Genomic DNA, 20,467 nt, shown 5'->3' with positions numbered 1-20,467 from the left:
CCCATGGAAGAAGGGAAGAGCAAGCCCGTGGCTAGGCACTACAGCCCCTCCATCCCTCACATGCCTTTGATCATGCTGACGTCATTGGCCCCATCCCCGATGGCCAGTGTCACCACCTTCTTGTACCTCTTCACCAGCTCTACCACCTGGGCCTTCTGAAGGGGTGTCATCCGGCAGCAGATCACTCCCTTGCACATGCACGCCGTTCGCAGCAGTTCCAACTCCAGGTTCCCTTCTAGAGCGTGGGCCTGCAGCACCAGGACACACCCACATTCCAGGCTGCCCCAAGACTCTTGGGACAGAACCTTCCTAGGCCCTCTCCTTCCCCTCCATACTCCCCTGTCAGGCAGAGCTTCTCCCCAGGTGCTCCACTCCCAAGGGCAGCCAAGCCCGCAAGTCAGTTCTAGGCATCCTGACCCAGCCTCCAGTGGAAAACCAGTGAGGGTCTCTCACTGGGTCAAATCAATTGACTGGGTTATAAGGCCAAGTGATTTTTTGGAGGACCTGGTTCTGCTCACTTCCCCCCTTCCCCTATGTGATGGGCCACATCAGTAGTGAAGAATTTGGATAAGAAAGGACTATGCCCTTGGCTTCTCTTTCCTCGTTATTCCTGCCTAGAGAAGGCTGGGGAAAGGTGTCTGACAGGCAAGGGTACCTGAAGGAAGAGGGAATAGGGTAACTCATGGAATAGCAAAAGGATCTTGAAATTTCCCTGAAGTGGGTTGGACCTAGGAAAAAATTCCTTGGAAGAAGAGAACAGAGTTGTAGGTCTGTGTTGCCCACCAGACTGTAGCCATTGATGATCAAGCCGTAGTTGCCATTGGGCATCTCCTCGGGTATTTTGAAGGGCATTCGGGGATTTGTGGTGAGGTAACTGTTTACCGGGTCGGATTCCAGTAGAGACTCAGGTTTCATCTTTTCCCTTGCTGACCTGAAAGCCAAGAGTAATGGTTAGTGTCTGATCTGAAGCCCCAGAGCTTAGGAAGGAAAATGTGTCCTCTGCAGAGCACCTCCCAGGGCCTCATACTCAACTGCTTTCTGAGACCTGCCACTGCCTTAGGTCCCAGACCATCTACATACAACACTTCTCCACCTCCACACTCCAACTCCTTGAGCCCTAATGCTTCTTCACAAAATTCTCTCGAATATTTTAGGTTTTTTTGTTTTTCCCTCCCCCATTTCTTCTCTGTTCCTTCTGGTACTGTAGGAGCCATACTGGGTGAAGTGATGGGTGGGAAATCTTGGTTCCCGGGACAGGCTGTGGCAGCTCTCCCATCGTACCTGAGTTCTTGCCGAACAGTCTCATCATCCTTGCCTTCCACGATAAACATCCCATCCATTTCATCCTCAAATATGTTACAGGCATAGGCAATGTTCACAGCAGTCTCTGCAGGGCAAGGGGGAACACAGGTCGCATTTTGGCTGGAACGGGGTCTTTACAGTATACAGGTACAAAGGCACTAAACAGTGGCCTGCAGAGCCCATATGTCCATATTTGCCATGGATGCAGTCAAAGTGTGTTTTTCGTGAGCCAGTGGAGACTATATTCAAACATCCAGAGGAAAATGTCTACCTGGTACAGACTTGCAAGTTATTTATCAACAACTAGGATCATTCTGGCTTAGCTTTCTCTACAAAGCCTTCCCTTATTTCTTAAAGCAATTCCTGTCTGTATTCACTTCCGGCAATCTGGGTACATTTCCTTGAACAGCACTGTGCCTGTTTCTATGCTAGATTTTATGGGGGACTGAGATATATTTAGGTTGTAGTCTTTCCTTTACATCAAGAAATCTTGAATTTGGAATAAAGTCATACTAAGGAAAACAATTTTTTTTAATTAAGTCCTGAACCTTGGCTACAAGTAGTATCAAAATTCAGAGAAGAGATTGCAATTGTCTTAGAAAGTTTCTTATAGCAAGGCCTTAAAGGATGAGTAAGATTTGTTTAGGGGGAAAAAGAATTTCAAATGGGGAAACAATCCAAACAGAGGGCATAGAATAGGAATTGGTTCGGGACATAATGAAGATATGGTCACATTATAATGGAGATAAGGATGTGTAGGTAGCAACAGATTATCAAGGTCTTGAAGTCCAGACAGTGGAGTCCGACTTTACCATGTGAAGTTGCTGTAGGTACTTGAGTAGAGGAGTAACATCACAAAAGCAGTATTTTAGGAAGGTTAAACTGATGGTTGTACATAGGCTATATTGAAATTAATAAGGTCAAGAGACAGATCAGTTCAGAAGTTTCTGCAGAGGTACAGCCAACAGGGGACAAAGGCTAAACTAGGGTGGTGGCATAGTTAAGAGGATTTTCAGAAGAATTAGTGGAACATGGTAAGAGAGTAAATCTTTGGGACAACAGAGAAGGTATAGTCAAAGACAACCCTGAAAGTTTTTAGCTTGTGAGTTCCTGGATGACAGAGGCCATGTCTGACTGATTCATCTCTGTGTTCTCCATGCCTAATACAGTATCTGGCATAAAGTACTATATATGCTTAGCAAATTATATGCAAGACTGGGAGTGAAGGTGTCCTCTAAGGACTTGACCTGAGTTATAAGGTATTTGTCAAATAAATGGCTAAGAAAAAAAGGAAATGAAAAAGAAAAAGAAGAAATGGCTAAGGTGGACAGGGAAGAGAATTGGTCAGGCAAGGAGCTCCCCTTTACCTTGCTTATCTCCAGTTAAAACCCAGATTTTAATTTTGGCTTTGTTCAGGGTGATAATCGTCTCGGGTACTCCATCCTGCAGCTTGTCATCTATGGCTGTGGCCCCTAACAGCTTTGAACAGAAATATCAGTGAGTGAGGCAAAGGAAGAGGCTCACTGCATTTAGTGGTACCCAACAACTCGACTGGCACCTCAGCATCCTCTTTAGCAAGCTGGCTGTGTCCTGGCGCGAGGACCCCAATGGTATAAAACTCACTACACTCTGCCCCTCAACAGACAGCTTTACAACCACACACTGAAATCACATTTAGAAACATAGAATATAAGGAACCAAAGGGGGAAAAGACTTGCCCAAGTCGTACATGAAGCTTTGTGCCACCTCTAAATCCTCTGTTTCTCAACACACTCTCACTTCTCCCTTGCTTCACAGCACGTTTCCTGGCTTTGGTCTCCAAAAGCAGTGGGTCCCAGACAAGGGATCCCCAAATCCAACTCCAGTTTTTCTTTCAACTCTAAAAGGGCTTGGGTGAACTTCATTTGTTTGTACCTACTGAGGGCCTCTAAGCTTTTCAAGGCCTTTCCCACACTACATTGAAAGTATGTTGGTCCAACACCATGCCGTCTCTCAGTGATACCCTAATAGTACCGACTGAACACAGGGATGGGCACCGGCACTGGGTCTGAGGAACTGACAGCTGGACAAACTACTGCCTGATTTCTGCGAGGCCTCTAAAAGGACAGACTAGAAATACTAACCACAGAACTGACTATGGAAGGAGATTTGTGACCTTTGGGATCTCTAAATTTTCCCATTTGGTATCAGCAATTTCTCTTTTTATAGCAGAGCCTGTATCAATCTGGTCAAAAATCTTGGGGTCATCTTTAACTTCTTTTATCATATTCTATAATCTAAACCATCAGCAAATTCTGTTTGTGCTACTTTTAAAAGTGTACAGAATTTGACCATTTCTCACCACTTCCACTGCTTCTATCTGGTCCAAGCCATTATCATTTCTCACCTGTACTATTACAACTACTTTCTTTCTTTCCTTTTTTATTGGGGTATAGTTGTTTTACAATGTTGTGCTAGTTTCTACTGTACAGCTAAGTGGAGTTCCCTGTGCTATACAGCAGATTCTCATTAGTTATCAATTTTATTCATATTAGTGTAAATAGGTCAATCCCAATCTCCCAGTTCATTCCACCCCCCCTTCCCCCGCTTGGTGTCCATATGTTTGTTCTCTACGTCTGTGTCTCTATTTCTGTCTTGCAAACCGGAAAAGCAACTACTTTCTAAATGGTCTCCCTGGGTCTGCATTTGCTCCCCTACAGTATAATCTCAACATGGCAGCCAGACTGATCATTTTAAAAGCTATCACATCACTTCTCTGGTTGAACTCTTCAACTGTTTTCCATGGCTCACTATAAGTCTTTATACGGGCCTGTCAAGACCCCTTACTGCTTCTCTGTTTCATGTCCTTTTATTGTCTCCTCCTCACTTACACTGTACCAGCCACATGAGCTGCCTTACTGTTCTACTAACAAATTAGGTCTGCTCCTATTTCAGGGTCCTTGTTCTTGCTGTTCCTTCTTTCTGGAAAACTGATTCCCCGGAGATCTGCTTGGTTTGCTACCTTCTTCAGGTCTCTGCTCAGATGTCTCCTTCATAGTGAAGACTAAGCACCCTATTTAAAATAGCAATTATACTCTACCCTCTACAATACACACACATATGCTGATACTCCCTACCTTTCTTCCTGGCTTTATTTTCTTCCATAGAACTGTCATCACCTAACATACTGTATATATATTACTTTTTTGTCTGTTTTGCCTACTACTACATGCTCAGGGCTTAAAACAGTACCTGGCACATAGGAGGCACTTAATAAATATGTTGAATGAATGAGTGGACATTATTGTCTTGATTATTCCATCAATTAATTCTGGATCATCTAATTTGTACATTATTCAGACCCTGATTTCTTCCAGATTTCTTAGCTTCTGTGGACAGCTTTGGGATAAGAAACACTACCAGAAAGATGAAATTTACAAGTACATTCTTTCCTTATTTATGGATTTCAAAGATCCAAGATATCCTGAATCAGCTTGGATTCCAGTATCTAGTATCCAGAGAGCCTGAACCTATGATTTGCTGGAACCCATTCTCAGAGCCCTTGCTCAGTCTCCCGACTGCTCCCCCGCCCCCAATCCTGCCTCCAATCTGTCCCTGGCTTCCTCACACTAACCATCAGGTCTTTTTCGATCTCTTCACAGACCATTGATATTTTATCTTCCCGATTCTCCAAAGACAGATAGGCTTCACTGTGCTTCCTGCTCCAGTCCTGGAAGAATGCATTGTCCAGTTCTCGGTAGGCCACAATGAGGGTGCGAAGGCCATCACTGGCAAAATCCTGGAAGACATGTGTGCACTTGGGCTGGGTTAGGGCTGAGTTAAGGAATGACAGAGTAGCCCCACAGGCTCCATCTGCCTGCAAGATAGGGTTTATTGGTTAATATCACAGGGCTAGTACCTAGCCTAACCAGAAAGCACCTGTTCAGTTTTCTCAGTCAAACGTCCTAAGGATGGTGCCAGCATAGCTGGGGATAAAGGCTGAGAGTACATCTGAGAGACAGCAGATTCTAACTTCCACCTGTTGTTAGGTAATTTGCTGTGTGACCCTCGTAAAGAATGACGCCTTCTAGATTTATTTCTTGTAAAATTGGGATAATAATTCACCCTCTAAAGAGAAGATAATGATGTCTATAAGATGAGAAAGAAGAGAGTAATAAAGTACAAAGGGGGCTTCCCTGGTGGCGCAGTGGTTGGGAGTCCGCCTGCCGATGCAGGGGACACGGGTTCGTGCCCCGGTCTGGGAAGATCCCACGTGCCGCGGAGCGGCTGGGCCCGTGAGCCATGGCCGCTGAGCCTGCGCGTCCGGAGCCTGTGCTCCGCCATGGGAGAGGCCACAGCAGTGAGAGGCCCGCGTACCGCAAAAAAAAAAAAAAAAAAGTACAAAGGAATTCTTATAACAAATAATCAAGGGTGTTACTGTTTTTTTACAGGCTTACATTTATTTATTTTCATCTCTCCCTGCCTTCGTTCATCAAGTATTCAATGGGCATCTCAAATAGCAAATTTGTGTATTTGTCTACAGCTGGGTGGCTCAGTTAATTAGTCATTGCCAGTAGTGTTAATGAGGCCACTGCTGAAATGCTCTCTGGGTGAGTCAGCATCTTTTGCTCTTTGGCCACCAATATATCCTAACCACGCATAGCTAACTATCTTATGGAAGTATACTCTTGGTTATAAGGAAAGCTAGGTGAGAGTGTGGGTAGTTTAGGGCACAATTCATATTTAACTGAAGGAGGGTTAGAAGCAGATTTTGTGTGTTGAGAATTGAATAACAATTCTACATAATCACTGTTTTGTTTTTTTGTTTTTTTTTTAGATGCTGCACTGTGCGCGGCACATGGGATCTTCTTAGCTCCCCGGCCAGGGATCAAACACGTGCCCTCTGCAGTGAAGGTGAAGTCTTAACCACTGGACTGCTAGGGAAGTCCCCATAATAACTTAATAGTGAGCTTCAAAATAATTCACTTTGGCATTATAAGAGCAAAGAGAAACAGAATTTATCATCTTGATATTTTGTTCTTAGTTCTCTGTGTAACTCCTGAGTACTTCATGTTAGCTGTCAGGTAAAATTAATATAAGGCAGTATCTGCAGAGAATGCTATCTCTTAAACCTCTGTACTGTTGGCAGGTGAAGCTATAAAAAAGAAGGCTGAGAGAAGATCTCAAGAGACTTCTTAGGAAGGAAATATCTCCATACTGTTTTCCATAGTGGTTTTACCAGTTTATATTCCCACCAACAGTGTATGAGGGTTCCCTTTTCTCCACATCCTCTCCAACCTTTGTTATTTGTCTTTTTGATAATTAAAAATAGAATCACCATATGATCCAGATCCAGCTATTCCACTTCTGGGTATTTATCCAAAGAATATGAAATCACTAATTCAAAAAGATACATGCACCCCTGTGTTCACTGCAGCATTATTTACAACAGCCAAGATATGGAAACAACCTAAATGTCCATTGATGAATGGAATACTACACAGCCACAAAAAGTAGAAATCTTGCCATTTGTGACGAGATGGATGGACCTTGAGGGTATTACACTATGTGAAATAAATCAGATAAAGAAAGACAAAACACCAAACGATTTCACTTATATGTGGAATCTAAAAAACAAACAAATGAACAAACAAAACACAAACTCATAGATACAGAGAACAGATTGGTGGTTACTAGAGGAGAAAGGGGTTGGGGGGGTGGGTGAAATAGGTGAAGGGGGTCAATTGTATGGTGATGGGTGATAACTAGACAAAGTGGTGATCACTTTGAAGTGACTACAAAAATCAAATTATAATGGTGTACCCCTGAAACTTATATAATGTCATCTACCAATTTTACCTCAATAAATAAATAAATATATATATATATATATATATATATTCAGCAATTTAAAATATACATCAGCCATTTTATAAATTTATTTATTTTATTTTTGGCTGTGTTGGGTCTTCGTTTCTGTGCGAGGGCTTTCTCTAATTGCAGTGAGCAGGGGCCACTCTTCATCGTGGTGCGCAGGCCTCTCCTTATCGCGGCCTCTTGTTGCAGAGCACAGGCTCCAGACGCGCAGGCTCAGTAGTTATGGTTCACGGGCCCAGTTGCTGCGCGGCATGTGGGATCTTGCCAGACCAGGGCTTGAACCCGTGTCCCCTGCATTGGCAGGCAGATTCTCAACCACTGCGCCACCAGGGAAGCCCCAACATCAGCCATTTAAAAAAAAAAAGAAGGAAGAGATATGGCAGAAACTGATTTTGCATGATACTGATAAGAGGACTTGGCAAGCTTAACAATACACTGACAGATTCCTAATCCATTCAACGAATACTTTAGCAGCCTGTGTTAACATTATTTTTTACTTATCCCTTACTAGTATGTTTTTTTTTTCTCTTGTGGTGGGAAAACTGGGGCCCTGGGGCCAAATTATGACTGCTGCTTGTTTTTGTGTGACCTGTTTGCTGGATTCCTGTCTTAGAGGGCTTGGAGCTGTGCTTCTGCATGAGTGGGTTTCTGGAACTTGACTATTATAGGTGTATCCTCAGTAGTTAATAGATTGTAGTGTTTTAGGCTCTACTATGGGTATCTGTTAAGGTTGGAAGCAGGTCAAAAGATCTGAAATAGTTTTATGACCCCTCTTTGAAGTCAGTCTGTGGAATATATGCTCATTGAGAAGATACCCTAATTCATGAGTTCTGGAAGGTTAAAAGACAAGTTTTCAGAGTAGCCCATAAAACACACACACACACACACACACACACACACACACACACACACACACACACACACCAAAAAAGCAAAACTGTGGCCTCAGGAAACCAGTATAAGACATAAGAGTTGTCCTATGTGGGACGCTTCAATGACTTTTTCAAAAACTTGAGATACAATGTATGTACCATAAAATCCACCCTTTTAAAGTATACAATTAAGTGGTTTTTAAATATATATATATTCATAAAGTTGTGCAACCATCACTATTATCTTATTCCCAAACATTTTCATCACCTCCGAAGAAACCCTGTACCCGTCAGCAGTCATTTCCATTCCGTTTTCTTCTAGCCCCTGGTAACCACTAATCTACTTTCTGTTCTATGGATTTGCCTATTCTGGACATGTCATATAAATGAAATCGTAAAATATTGGCCTTTTGTGACTGGCTTCTTTCTCTTAGCATAATGTTTTCAAGGTTTATCCACATTGTAGCATTTATAAGTATGTCATTCCCTTTTGTGACTGAATAATATTCACTGTACAGATTTATCATATTTTATTTATCCATTCATCCATTGATGGGGATCTGGGTTGTTTCTACTTTTGTGCTATTATGACTAATGCTGCTATAAATATTAGTGTACACGTTTTTGTGTGAATATAAATGTTCATTTCTCTTGGGAATATACCTAGGAGTGGAATTGCTGGGTCATATGACAACTCTATGCTTAACTTTTTCAGGAAATGCCAGACTGTTTTACAAAATGGTCGCATCATTTTACATTCCTGTCAGCAATGTATGAAGGTTACAATTTCTCTATATCCTTGGCAGTGCTCATTATTGTCTGGTCATCTTTTCGATTTTAACTACCCTACTGGTGTGAAGTAGTGTCTTGTGATTTTTGATTTGCTTTTCCCTTATGGCTGACACTGAACATCTTTACATGTGCCTTTTGGCCATTTGCTCTCTGACTTCTATGAGTTAACGTGGGGCCAAGCCAAAACGGCCCTAATAAAATAGCACTTCCTCCAACCTATTTCTTCTTTAAAATATTTTTCTGATCTGCCCCTTCCCCATCACATCCCCTGTCCTATTCCCCCAACCCTTTATATATCCAGGTTTAAGGGTAGAAACCCCAGCGAACATGAATCTGGTTTTCCCTTCTAATGTCAGCAGACTGAAGCCAATCTCTCTTTCTGATATATCTCAAGTCCCAGAGGGTGGAAGTGGGGTGGTGTAGGTAGGTACCCATGGGGATTCTAATCCTGTAAATAACATAGGACGGTGTCAAACAGTCCTCTACATAGCCCAGGCCTGGTGCCTTCTGCTCCATACCCTAAAAGCAGTCTTTTCCCATCATGGCTGGTGGGGTGGGGCCTCCCATACCAGCAGGCCCTATTCTTTTAATTAATTAATTAATTTTTGACTGCGTTGGGTCTTCATTGCTGCACGCGTGCTTTCTCTAGTAGCGGCGAGCGGGGGCTACTCTTGGTTGCGGTGTGCGGGCTTCTCATTGCGGTGGCTTCTCTTGTTGCAGAGCACGGGCTCTAGGGTGTGCAGGCTTCAGTAGTTGTGGCATGCGTGCTCCGTAGTTGTGGCTCGTGGGCTCTAGAACGCAGGGTCAGTAGTTGTGGTGCACGGGCTTAGTTGCTCCACGGCATGTGGGATCCTCCTGGACCAGGGCTTGAACCCGTGTTCCCTGCATTGGCAGGTGGATTCTTTTTTTTTTCTTTTTTTAAGAAGATGTTGGGGGTAGGAGTTTATTAATTAATTACTTTATTTTTGCTGTGTTGGGTCTTCGTTTCTGTGAGAGGGCTTTCTCCAGTTGTGGCAAGCGGGGGCCACTCTTCATTGCGGTGCGCGGGCCTCTCACTATCGCGGCCTCTCTTGTTGCGGAGCACAGGCTCCAGATGCACAGGCTCAGTAGTTGTGGCTCACGGGCCCAGTTGCTCCGCGGCATGTGGGATCCTCCCAGACCAGGGCTCGAACCCGTGTCCCCTGCATTAGCAGGCAGATTCTCAACCACTGCGCCACCAGGGAAGCCCCGGCAGGTGGATTCTTAACCACTGTGCCACCAGGTAAGTCCAGCAGGCCCTATTCTGAAGCAAAGCAAATTCTAGATGTGACCACAGGACCTCCCGAGCCAGGAATCATAGAATGAACTGTTCTGACTGTGGTAAGTGTTCCGACAACACAATCCTCTTCATGCCCCTGGGATCCTGGGCCACCCAACTCCTTCACACAGAAGGTGCCAATGTGGTCAGTGAGAATCCCACAGAATGAGGTAGTTTTTATTCTTCTATCAATTAAAGAGACACAGACACCAATGTACCCCATACTGAAACACACTGACATGGCGACATATATATGGACACACATCCAGATACACAGATCCATCCACAGCTTCCCTCCCCTGCAACCTAAACACTTACATCTAAATGTTCCATGGTCACGTCTCTGAGGGATCTACAGGATGGATGAAGTAGGTGACAGAGGATCGTGTCTGCACCCTTGCAGAATAACATTACGCGATCTTCAGGTGTCCTCACTAAGGATAAGCAAATTAAGCAAAGTAACCATATAGGGCCATTATTACAAGAACTTGTCTGGGCCACTGAGAGATGGCAGGAGGCTGTTCCCATGACATTTGTTTCTGACACCTTTGGGGGCTAAGCACTCAATGAGTGGTCACACAGGATGAGTGATGTGGTGAGGGCTGGTGAGAATGAGAGAGGACCTTTTGGAACCAGTTTTTCCATGGGTTCAGTAGCACCTATGGAAGACTCTGATACAGAATCACATTTAGCTTCTCAAGTCCAAGTTCCAGACCAAGGCCCACACCTAATAAGGACCAAGGATGAAAAATGACTTTCTTCCTCTTCAGCCTGAGGCCCAAACTAACTGAGAGCAAGATAATATTAATTTCCTCTATATTGTCTGCCCCCATTTCTTATTCCAAGTTCAGGCTTTATGGGTTTATTCTCTGTTCTTATTTTGGCTTTGAGGGTTCTGACAAGCTACTACCCAGGATCACTAAATAAGGGCCCTAGCACATGGCAGTAAGCTCACATATGTGTATATGAGAAAATATAAAGGATTATGAGAGAGAAAGTGGGAATGGCTATGTATTTGTATTTGAGGCAGAGTGCCTGTGAAATGGCATGTGGGCAGGAGAAAACATTTGTGTGTAGATAGAGGGGAAAGTCAACGTGTGAATGTATATGAAAGACAAATAAGGGGAGAGGGCCGACTAGGAGGGGCACCCACCAATAACAGACATCCTCTTGCGCACACTGTTGAAGTCCAAAATAGCCAGTAGTTGGTAGATTCTGGTTTCCCCCATTTCGACTACCATGATTGTCTCAGACGTGCGGGAACGGAACACAAAGCCAAAGTTCCTGGCAGCAGTGACCAGGGCACCTTCATCTGGGGACTGAGCCTGGTAAGTCAGCTCACCTGGCAGGAGAGAAGAGAGCAGCCAGAGCCCATAGAGATGTGCAGATGAAGTCCACCCAGAAGTGAGATTGTCTTCCAAGTGGCTTACATAAAGATGGAGCCCAGGAGGGGACATCTTTCTTCAAAATTTCCACCCAAGCCTGGCCCTAAAAGGCCAGGTTGCATAGAACAGGTCAGGTTTTTCATTCTTTCCCATATTCTCAACTCATTTCACAGACCTGAGTTAGTATTACAGAAGTACACGGAACATGTGTACAAACGAAACATAGGCAGTTGCTTTCCAACTTTAGCGGGTAAAGATGGCTCGGGAGATTGTTAAAAATGAAGGTTCCTGGGCCCCACCCAAACTTACTGAATCCAGAATCACAAAATCTGGGAGGGTGGCCCAGGAAATTGAATTTTAACAAATCTCCTGAGTGAGTCTCATGCATATGGTCCCACATAAAGTGCTCCTGCATAGGACTGGCTGCACTTTGATGAACACTGCTATAAGGTAATAAGATTGATAGTTTAGTAAACAATTAAAAAAATATATATATATGAATGAGTATTGTCACCTTTGAAACTCTCACCCTGGGAAGGTAAATGACTTACTCTGTTGAATCAATCCTTCAATCTGATATTACTCAAGACATTTCTGGAACTCCTCTTTTAGAATAATCCCCATAACCTGAGATATATTTTAGATTATTTCTCTTTTGAAGGTTAATTTGATTTTTAAAAACAGTTATACATCATCAGAATCTTATACTTGTGAATAAGGTAGGTGGGGGAGTATAATTTTAAGTCAGACATAAGATGTGTCTATGGGATAATAAGATTACTTTCTTGTGTGTTTCCTACCTTGTCACTCAAGGCAGTAAACATAGACAAGTCCAAATATGCTTCAAGTAATACCAACTTTTTGGAATATCAGACCCGGAGAGGCTTGTGGAAGGGTGGGAGCTCATGGGGCCAGAAGACATGAGATTTGGGTTCTTATCCCATTTATACCTTTCTTAGCTATAGGATTTTAGTCGTCACAATGTCTTTTTTTAAAAATTGGGGTATAGTTGCTTTACAATGCTGTGTTAGTTTCTGCTGTACAGCACTTAATTTCTTTTAGCTTCAGTTTCCTTTGCTATAAAACTAGGATCATTTTTCTTGTTCTGCAGAGGGCTGTTGTGAAGATTGTGGAAGGTAATATAAATGAAAGCAACTTGTAAAATTATAAAGTGATGTACAAATATAAGGTGTTACTCATGGTGGTATTATATTAAGACTACATTGACTTTGAAGGATGTGATTTACTTGGCTGCCTAAATTCTTGTTTGCTAAGGAAAAAAGTCTTCTTAATTTAAAATCAGTAATTTCTGAAAAAGATTTTGATAAATTCATGGATGACATAGTCATATTTGGTTACTAAAGAAATTAGGGTATATGGGGATACCTTTAAATTGTGAAGCAACAAGAGGATGACTCAACTCATCCTTCAGGAAGTCTTATCAGAGGTAGTGGGGTTGATCTTGGCAATAAATCAGATAAACTCTGTGACAGAATATTACAGAGTCTCAAGGTCCGAAGCTCGCTAGATAGCACCAAGTTTGACCCCTATCCAATGAATGAATCTTCTTTAAGACAAAGACATTGTTTTCCACTTGAATATATTCAGTGACTAGGAGCCCACTACTTATCTTGACTATCCATTCCATTGCTGGACAACTCTTCCTATTAGAAAGTTCTTTAGATTAAGCCATTACAAACGATATCAAACCATCCCCCCCTCCAATCAGCCTAGACTCTATGACATATTCTCAGTCCATGAGGCCTCAAGCCCCTTCTCACCTTCTACTTTCTCTTCTGGTATCACGGTATGACACAATGAGAGTGACAGGAAAAACAAGTGTACCCAGCGATCTCCCCTTTTCACTGCTTCCACCAAAGTCTTGTCATAAAATGAAAACTTAGGATCAGCCAGTCTGTTGTAGGAGAAGTCAACCTTTTCTGTTTTCTGGAACACATAAGCCAGAACAAACAGCAGCTTGACACTTTATAGAAGGTCGACCTGGGGGCAATTTCTGGAATGTGATGAGAACTCTTAGGAGGGTGGGAAAAGAAAAGCAAGATAAGTGAAAGAGACCCTGTGCTGGTTTCTAAGCCTCTGTAGCTCTGACCTGGTCCATCCATTCACTTGGAGAAGATCCATCACACAGGAGACAAGCTAGCACTGCTTGGCAGACCCTTCTTGCCCTCTTTCTACTCCAGCTATCCTGAATGATTAGTGGCCATCTTCAGGCTCTATTCTTCCAAGTCCCAAATCCATGATAAATCAAACCTGAGGACATTAGAGAGTAGCTGTTCCCTATTAGTAAATGGTTTCTGGAAAAAGTCTTGTCTCTGGCTGTCCTCTGCCTGATTTTGGGAACTGGGAAGGGAGCTAGGTACAATGACATCACTGTGTTGCACTATCCCTATTTTACCCCACAAGGGGGCTAGAGAGAAATATTGCAAGACAGAGGCAAGGCTGTATAACAAGGAAGCTTCAGTACAGACTTCTTGTTCACAGACTTAATTTTATACCATTTTGCATACCTGATTCAGCATACCTGATTCCTTCCTGCCTCTAGTCCTCAAGGTTATTGACCCTGCCTCAATCTGTGGACCTAATATTAATATTCACTACCATTTTCCTGGCTATGAGCTTGGCTCCTTTAGATGTTGACTAACGTTCTTCACGTCAGGTAGGCTGCTGGTAGGCACCTGGGGTAAACATTCTTTTCTGGCTCAATTTGGTCCTGAGACTCTCTTATGCCCACCCTGGAGTGTGGTGTTATTAACAGATTTCTCCAGCCCATATCAGAACTCTCAAGGATATTTCACCAGTCCATTGTAGTTGTGGTGCTACCTGGGCTGGGCCCCAATGTGTCAAGTACAGACACAATTGCGCTGCTTGGTGCTATGTTGGGGAAACAGAAGTTTGTAGTGGGCTATACTGGCTCTTTTCTATAACCCATCTAGAGGGAGTTTTGTCATGATAGTGAGGAAGTATGGTCAGGTCCAGAGCCAAGTCCTAGACCTGGCCAACCACAGACTTGTGAGCTCTGGGAAGTTTGTGGGTTTAGTAATTTAAGATAACTCATTATATAGCATCCTCTGAGGCTCTTCTATAACTGGGCTCTTGTACTGGTACATTCTTTGAAACTTAGAAGCTGGTGAGTGATGTGAGAGAAGTTGGAGAGGTAGATATGAAGCAGATCCTGCATTACCATCTTGTATGCAATAGAGAACCATAACAATTTTCTGCTGAAAGTCATATGATCATATAGTCCTCTGGTAGCAGCATGGAGAATATACTGGAAGTAGCAAGACGAAAAGCAAGGAGACCAGTTAGAAAGCCAGTCAGTAATTCACAAGAGAAATGATAAAGTAGTGATAATAAATATTAAATTAAGGGTATGATTTGAAAATATAGAATTTGATGACATGGATATGACAAGTGAAAGAGAGAAACAGTTAAGAATAATTTTATGTATCCTAATTGGGATAGATGGTAAGACCATTCACTGAGATAGGATACCCAGCAGGAGGAGATTTTTGACAGACTGACCTGGCGATACCTGAAGGACATAAAGGTAATAATGAAAGCAGGCATATATAGTTTGAAGCTCAGGTAAGAGATCTGAGCTAGTTTCTAATATCCCCTTCCAGACAAGTAATGTTTGAGAACACTGGACCTGGCTGGGTACAGGACTGAGGCAGGGCTGGCTTGGAGCTGCAGTACAGCATGATCTGAGGAGCAGTATTCATGAATTACTCTGCAATTGAAAGTTAAACACCCAGTTGAATAAGACTGAATGGCAAATCCAGGTACTAGACAAAAGGATGGAAACCGGGGGTATCAGATGAGAAGAAATGAATTCAGAATGGAGGGTAGAGGAGGCAATTGAGGATACTCTTTGAGATTCTGTGACATAGCTATAGATAGTTTTTATAGGATATCTTTAGCTTTGGTCATGGATAGGGAGGGAGCTAAAAAGGTTCTTGGATGTATGGATTTGGAGGTCATTAGTAAGTAGGCAGTAGTTAAAGACAGTAAAAACACGAGACTATAAAGATGGAAAAGAGGTACAATAATAGAGCTCTGGGGGAACATCTCATCTGATGATGAGATGACAATGATCTGAAGATGAGAAAAACAATCATACAGGAAGAAAACACAAGAAGAGAGTTACTTAACAGAAGCCAAGGGACAAGAGAGCTTTAAGAAAAAGTGGAGTTTTAAGTGTTAAAATCTGCAGAGAAATTGGGTAAGGACTTAACAACAAGGTAGTCATTAGTGACCTTGGCTAGTTTCAGTGGACATGATAGGACAGAGTCTAATTATATAGGGTAGAATGAGGAATGAATGAAAGGTGAGGAGTTATAAAGACTGCTGTAATTGTCTATTTCCTTATACACTTTTCCTCTAGTCTGCCAACTCTGAAGGTAGGGAACAAATTTCCTTTGTTTTCCTTGAACCTTTAACATTTATTCAGAGTCTGACATATGGTTGATACATATGGTTGAACATTTTGGACTGACTGATGGAGTCAGAGGGTAATGCAGGATGAAGGGAAAGTTCTAACTGCTTTAAAAAATGAATAAAATAAGATATAAACATTTATTAGTAGTGGTTACCTCTGGTTGATGGGCTAAGGGTTACTTTAACACATTTATTTTATTTTAACTTAATACTATATTTTTTAGAGCAGTCTTACATTCATAAAAAAAAATTGAGCAGAAAGTACAGAGAGTTCCTATATATTTCCTTTCTTCTTTCCACTCCACATTTCCCCCTATTTTCACCTTACATTAGTATGGTACATCTGTTACAATTGATGAACCAATATTGATACATTATTATTAACTGAAGTCCATAGTTTACACTAGAGTTCACTCTGCTTTGTACAATTCTGTGTTTTTTGACAAATGCATAATGTAATGAATCCACCATGACAGTATCACACAGAATAGATTCACTGCCCTAAAAATCTCCTGTGCTTCATCCTGCTCTCCACCCCTCCCCAAACCCCTGGCAACTACTACCTTTTCCAGAATATCATACAGTTAGAATCATACAGTACCCAGCCTTTTCATATTGGCTTCTTTCACTTAGCAATATGCATTTAAAGTTCTTCCCTTTTCTGTGTATATATGTGTGCGTGGCTTAATAGCTCATTTCTTTTTATTGCTGAATAATATTCCATTGTATGTATGTAGTAAGTGTTTTTTTTTGTTTTGTTTTTTTTAAAGAAGGGATAGATTTGAGCTGAGGGGAAAGAATCATATAATGGGATAAGTTTCAGATATTAAGAAACAGAGAATACAGGATTGACTGAGGTTCCTGAAGAAGTAGAAAGGCATGGAATCAGAATATATGAGGAGATTAGTATTGAGAGAAAAAGTTATACCTTTTGTTGAGACTGAAGGAAAGGAGGTAAAGGTGGGTTCTGATATTTGTACAGAAAAGGGTACTTAGCTGATAGTTTGGATTTTTCTCAGCAAAGTAGAAAACAATATCATCTATTGCACACTGGGGAGAAGGGAGTGGGTTGTGGTAGAAGGCCCAAGAGTGGTGAATTTTGGAATAGCTAATATGGAAAATTAAGAATTAAGCTCACCATAAATAGATTAAAAAATTATCCAAGTGGCACCGGAAGCCCAGAAGAGTTTGGAGTCTCTGAATTTGTAATGGCTTGTGATCCCTAAAAAGTGCTTGGCATTCTGAGATTAGAAACAGAGAATGGTAGATGGCTTGGTTAATTCAAGGTTGAGATTTGTTGGGCGATCAGAGAGGGGAAAAAAAAGGGAGAACTAGTAAGGTATTGAAGATGCTTATGATCTTGGGTACAGTTGGGGGGCAAGATAGGACAGGAAGTAAAGTCACAAGGGGTTGACAGAGAAAAAGGAGAACAGAGAGTTTGTAAATCTTCCTTTGATAAGAAAGCAGGTATACTAGGAATCAAGTATCAAGAGAACTGGAAAAATAAGGTTTGTGATCAGAGATCATGACAAAGGAGTTTACAATTTCAGAGTAGTACACTTCTGGATGGTGACATGATAACATAGAAATGGATGATATAGGTTTTTTTGAGTCCAAAAAGTCATTTGAAAGATATATTCTTTTAGACATCTGAAAGCATCTATGTTGCTAGATCATCCGTAAATAAGCCAATACCACCCAAGATGATAGCAGGGATTGGGTAGAGAGGGGAAATGTGAGCTAAGGTTTCAAGGTCCTCAGTGAATGAAGTGGAGAAGCCAGAAGATTTGTAAATGTCAACGACAAGAAGAAAAAGGAATATAGCTAGAAGTCATAAGCATCACAGGAAGAAAGATTATATGAGGGCGAAAAAGTAATAGTTTAAAAGTGGCACAGGATGGGCTTCCCTGGTGGCACAGTGGTTAAGAATCTGCCTGCCAATGCAGGGGACACGGGTTCAAGCCCTGGTCCGGGAAGATCCCATATGCCGCGGAGCAACTAAGCCCATGCACCACAACTACTGACCCTGTGCTCTAGAGCCCGTGAGCCACAACTACTGAGCCCATGAGCCACAACTACTGAAGCCTGTGCTCCTAGAACCCGTACTCTGCAACAAGAGAAGCTACCGCGATGAGAAGCCCGTGCACTGCAACAAAGAGTAGCCCCCACTCGCTGCAACTAGAGAAAGCCCATGCGCAGCAATGAAGACCCAAGGCAGCCAAAAAAAAAAAAAAAAAAAGAAAGAAAAGTGGCACAGGATAATGAGGACAATACCTTTGGACTTTTGGTATGCGGAGTATGAGAGATGGAGGAAAAGGGATATCCTCCGGGAAAGTCATCTTTCAATCAAGGTAGAGAGAAGAAAGCATTTTTATGAAAAGATAAGCCTGTGGGTATTTGCTTACAAGAGAACAAAGATTCCAGGGATCCAGAGGAAAATGTGTTATGGTCGATCAGTAGCAAAAGGAGGAGGAAGAGAAAGGTAACTCCAGGGTAACAATTTACTCCCTAGAAGCTATAACTTTGTTTATATTGCCAAGGTCATTAGCAAAGTCCCTGGAAGAGGATTTAAGGCAAATACTGATTTTATTCCCCATTTCCAATCTCTCTGGATGGATAAGGGTGAGGCAGTAGTTGGGAGCTGGAGTTACCTGTTTAGTACGTAAGTCAAGTGGCTAAAGGTTTGGAATTGGTTCTAGTAGGAAAGCAATAGGGTGAGTAGTATCCTGAATGCAATGGAAGAAGCCCTATGAAGGGATGCTTAAAATCAAACCCATAAACAGAAGTTGAGATCCAATACTGGAAAAAACAGTAAAATTGAACCAGCCAGAGACAGGAAGAATGAAAAGGAAAATATTCTTACAATTGTGTGGGTTAGGACTATTGAGTATGTCATAAATCCTGAAGCTATAAAGGAAAAAAACTGATAGAATTAATTACATAAATTAAAAACTTCTAAACAAAAAACTTTAAACAAAAAACAAAAATAGAAAAAAATAATTGTAACATATGTGCCAGATGAAGGAAAAGTTGGTATTTTTACTATATAAGGAGACCATTGAAATAAGAAAAAAAGGACGAAGAATATGAACAGGCAATTCACAAAAGAAGTATAAATGGGCAATAAAGTGATTGGGAAGAGGAAGGAAAATAAGCACATAAAATGATTCAATCTGATTAGTAATCAAAGAAAGGTAAATTAAATGAGATATGATTTTCACAATTAAATTTCTAAAGATTGAAATATTAATACCCAGTACTGACAAGGATACAGTATGGGAAAAGAGGAATTCTCATATTTTTTGGTGGGATTATAAATTGATGCAGTCTATCCAGAGAGCAGTATGGCACTATTAAGTGCATTAAAAATCTAGCCACCCTTTGACCAACTAATTTTACTTCCAGGACTTTATTCTAAGGAAATAATTTTCAGAAGAGGAGACAAAAATGTATGTACCTGAATGCTTATCATAATGCTGTTTATCATAGCAAAAGACAACAGAATAAAAATAGGGGATTGGCTAAATCAATTAAGATACATCAATGTAATTGGCTACGACAGCCATTCAAAATGATGATGTAGACCTAAATATACTGACACGGACGGAGGGCCACAATATAGTGTCAAGTGAATAAAAGGAGGCTGAAAATAGCATGCATGCTACGATCCATCCATCCATCCTTCCTTCCTACATACCTACCTACCTACTAGACCTAGGTGTATATGTGTGTATATATACATATGAAAAACATCTGAAAAGATAAATATTCCCAGATTATACACTGGTTATCTAAATGGGACTGAATGATTTTAATTTTCTTCTTCATACATTTCTATATTGTTTGAATTTTTTTTTATCATGAGCACAGATAATTTTTTAAATAGAAAAAGCCAATAAAGCTGTTTTCATTTTTAATTAATTAATTAATTTGTGTTTAAAAGAAATTTTAATAGCACTATTCAGAAAATAATATTCATATGTAGAATTAGAATTTATTCTCAAGTAATGTAATGTCTTCCGAAAAAGTATCTTAAACCACTATTCATTTGCTCTCCTAGATCATTTTTATGAGCTCAAGGATTCATCCCTTTGCTGGTTTCTTCAGACATTTCCTTACTTTAAAAAAATTTATATATTATTTATATATAATCACCTTCTTATAATAAGCTAATTTCATTTAAAAACACAAACCCAAATACCCTCAAATAAACAGAGTTCATTTATATAATACTTTCTGATATTATGGGGCCAATAACAGCTGTAATATTTCAGGGGCTAAGGGAATCCCAATCTGTGTTAAAGATGCTGCTGTGCGGCGCAGCCTCACTCAGGTCCCACATGCATTTCACAGGGCGCTGTAATCACTCACCTCCGAGACTTCTACCCTCTGTCCATTCTTGTCATAGACAACACCTGTTGGTAAGTAAATAGAATACACATTTGGCAAGGGTTTTAAAGAAGGGTTTATATTTTTTTATTGTGGTAAAATATGTATAACATAAA

At 41.3% G+C, this 20,467-nt stretch overlaps 1 protein-coding gene across 3 annotated transcripts in view; it reads right to left on the bottom strand.

Annotated features, from left to right (window-relative positions):
- The window catches only part of LOC101330367 (phospholipid-transporting ATPase FetA-like), a 93,548-nt gene that overhangs the window by 6,992 nt on the left and 66,089 nt on the right, over positions 1-20,467 (bottom strand). For all 3 annotated transcript variants that reach the window (XM_019949043.3, XM_073806253.1, XM_033858231.1), the window contains 9 exons: positions 20,334-20,377; positions 13,286-13,451; positions 11,273-11,461; positions 10,438-10,553; positions 4,916-5,080; positions 2,670-2,781; positions 1,282-1,387; positions 784-931; positions 65-248 (listed from right to left, as the gene is read on the bottom strand). In XM_019949043.3, coding sequence (XP_019804602.3) covers positions 65-248; positions 784-931; positions 1,282-1,387; positions 2,670-2,781; positions 4,916-5,080; positions 10,438-10,553; positions 11,273-11,461; positions 13,286-13,451; positions 20,334-20,377 — 1,230 coding nt within the window. The remainder of the gene's footprint in view (positions 1-64; positions 249-783; positions 932-1,281; positions 1,388-2,669; positions 2,782-4,915; positions 5,081-10,437; positions 10,554-11,272; positions 11,462-13,285; positions 13,452-20,333; positions 20,378-20,467) is intronic.

The sequence above is a fragment of the Tursiops truncatus genome, chromosome 6 (assembly GCF_011762595.2).
Source record: "Tursiops truncatus isolate mTurTru1 chromosome 6, mTurTru1.mat.Y, whole genome shotgun sequence".
Taxonomy (NCBI): Eukaryota; Metazoa; Chordata; class Mammalia; order Artiodactyla; family Delphinidae; genus Tursiops; species Tursiops truncatus.
The sequence above is the reverse complement of the archived record's forward strand: the minus strand, read 5'-3'. Positions and strand labels throughout refer to the sequence as shown.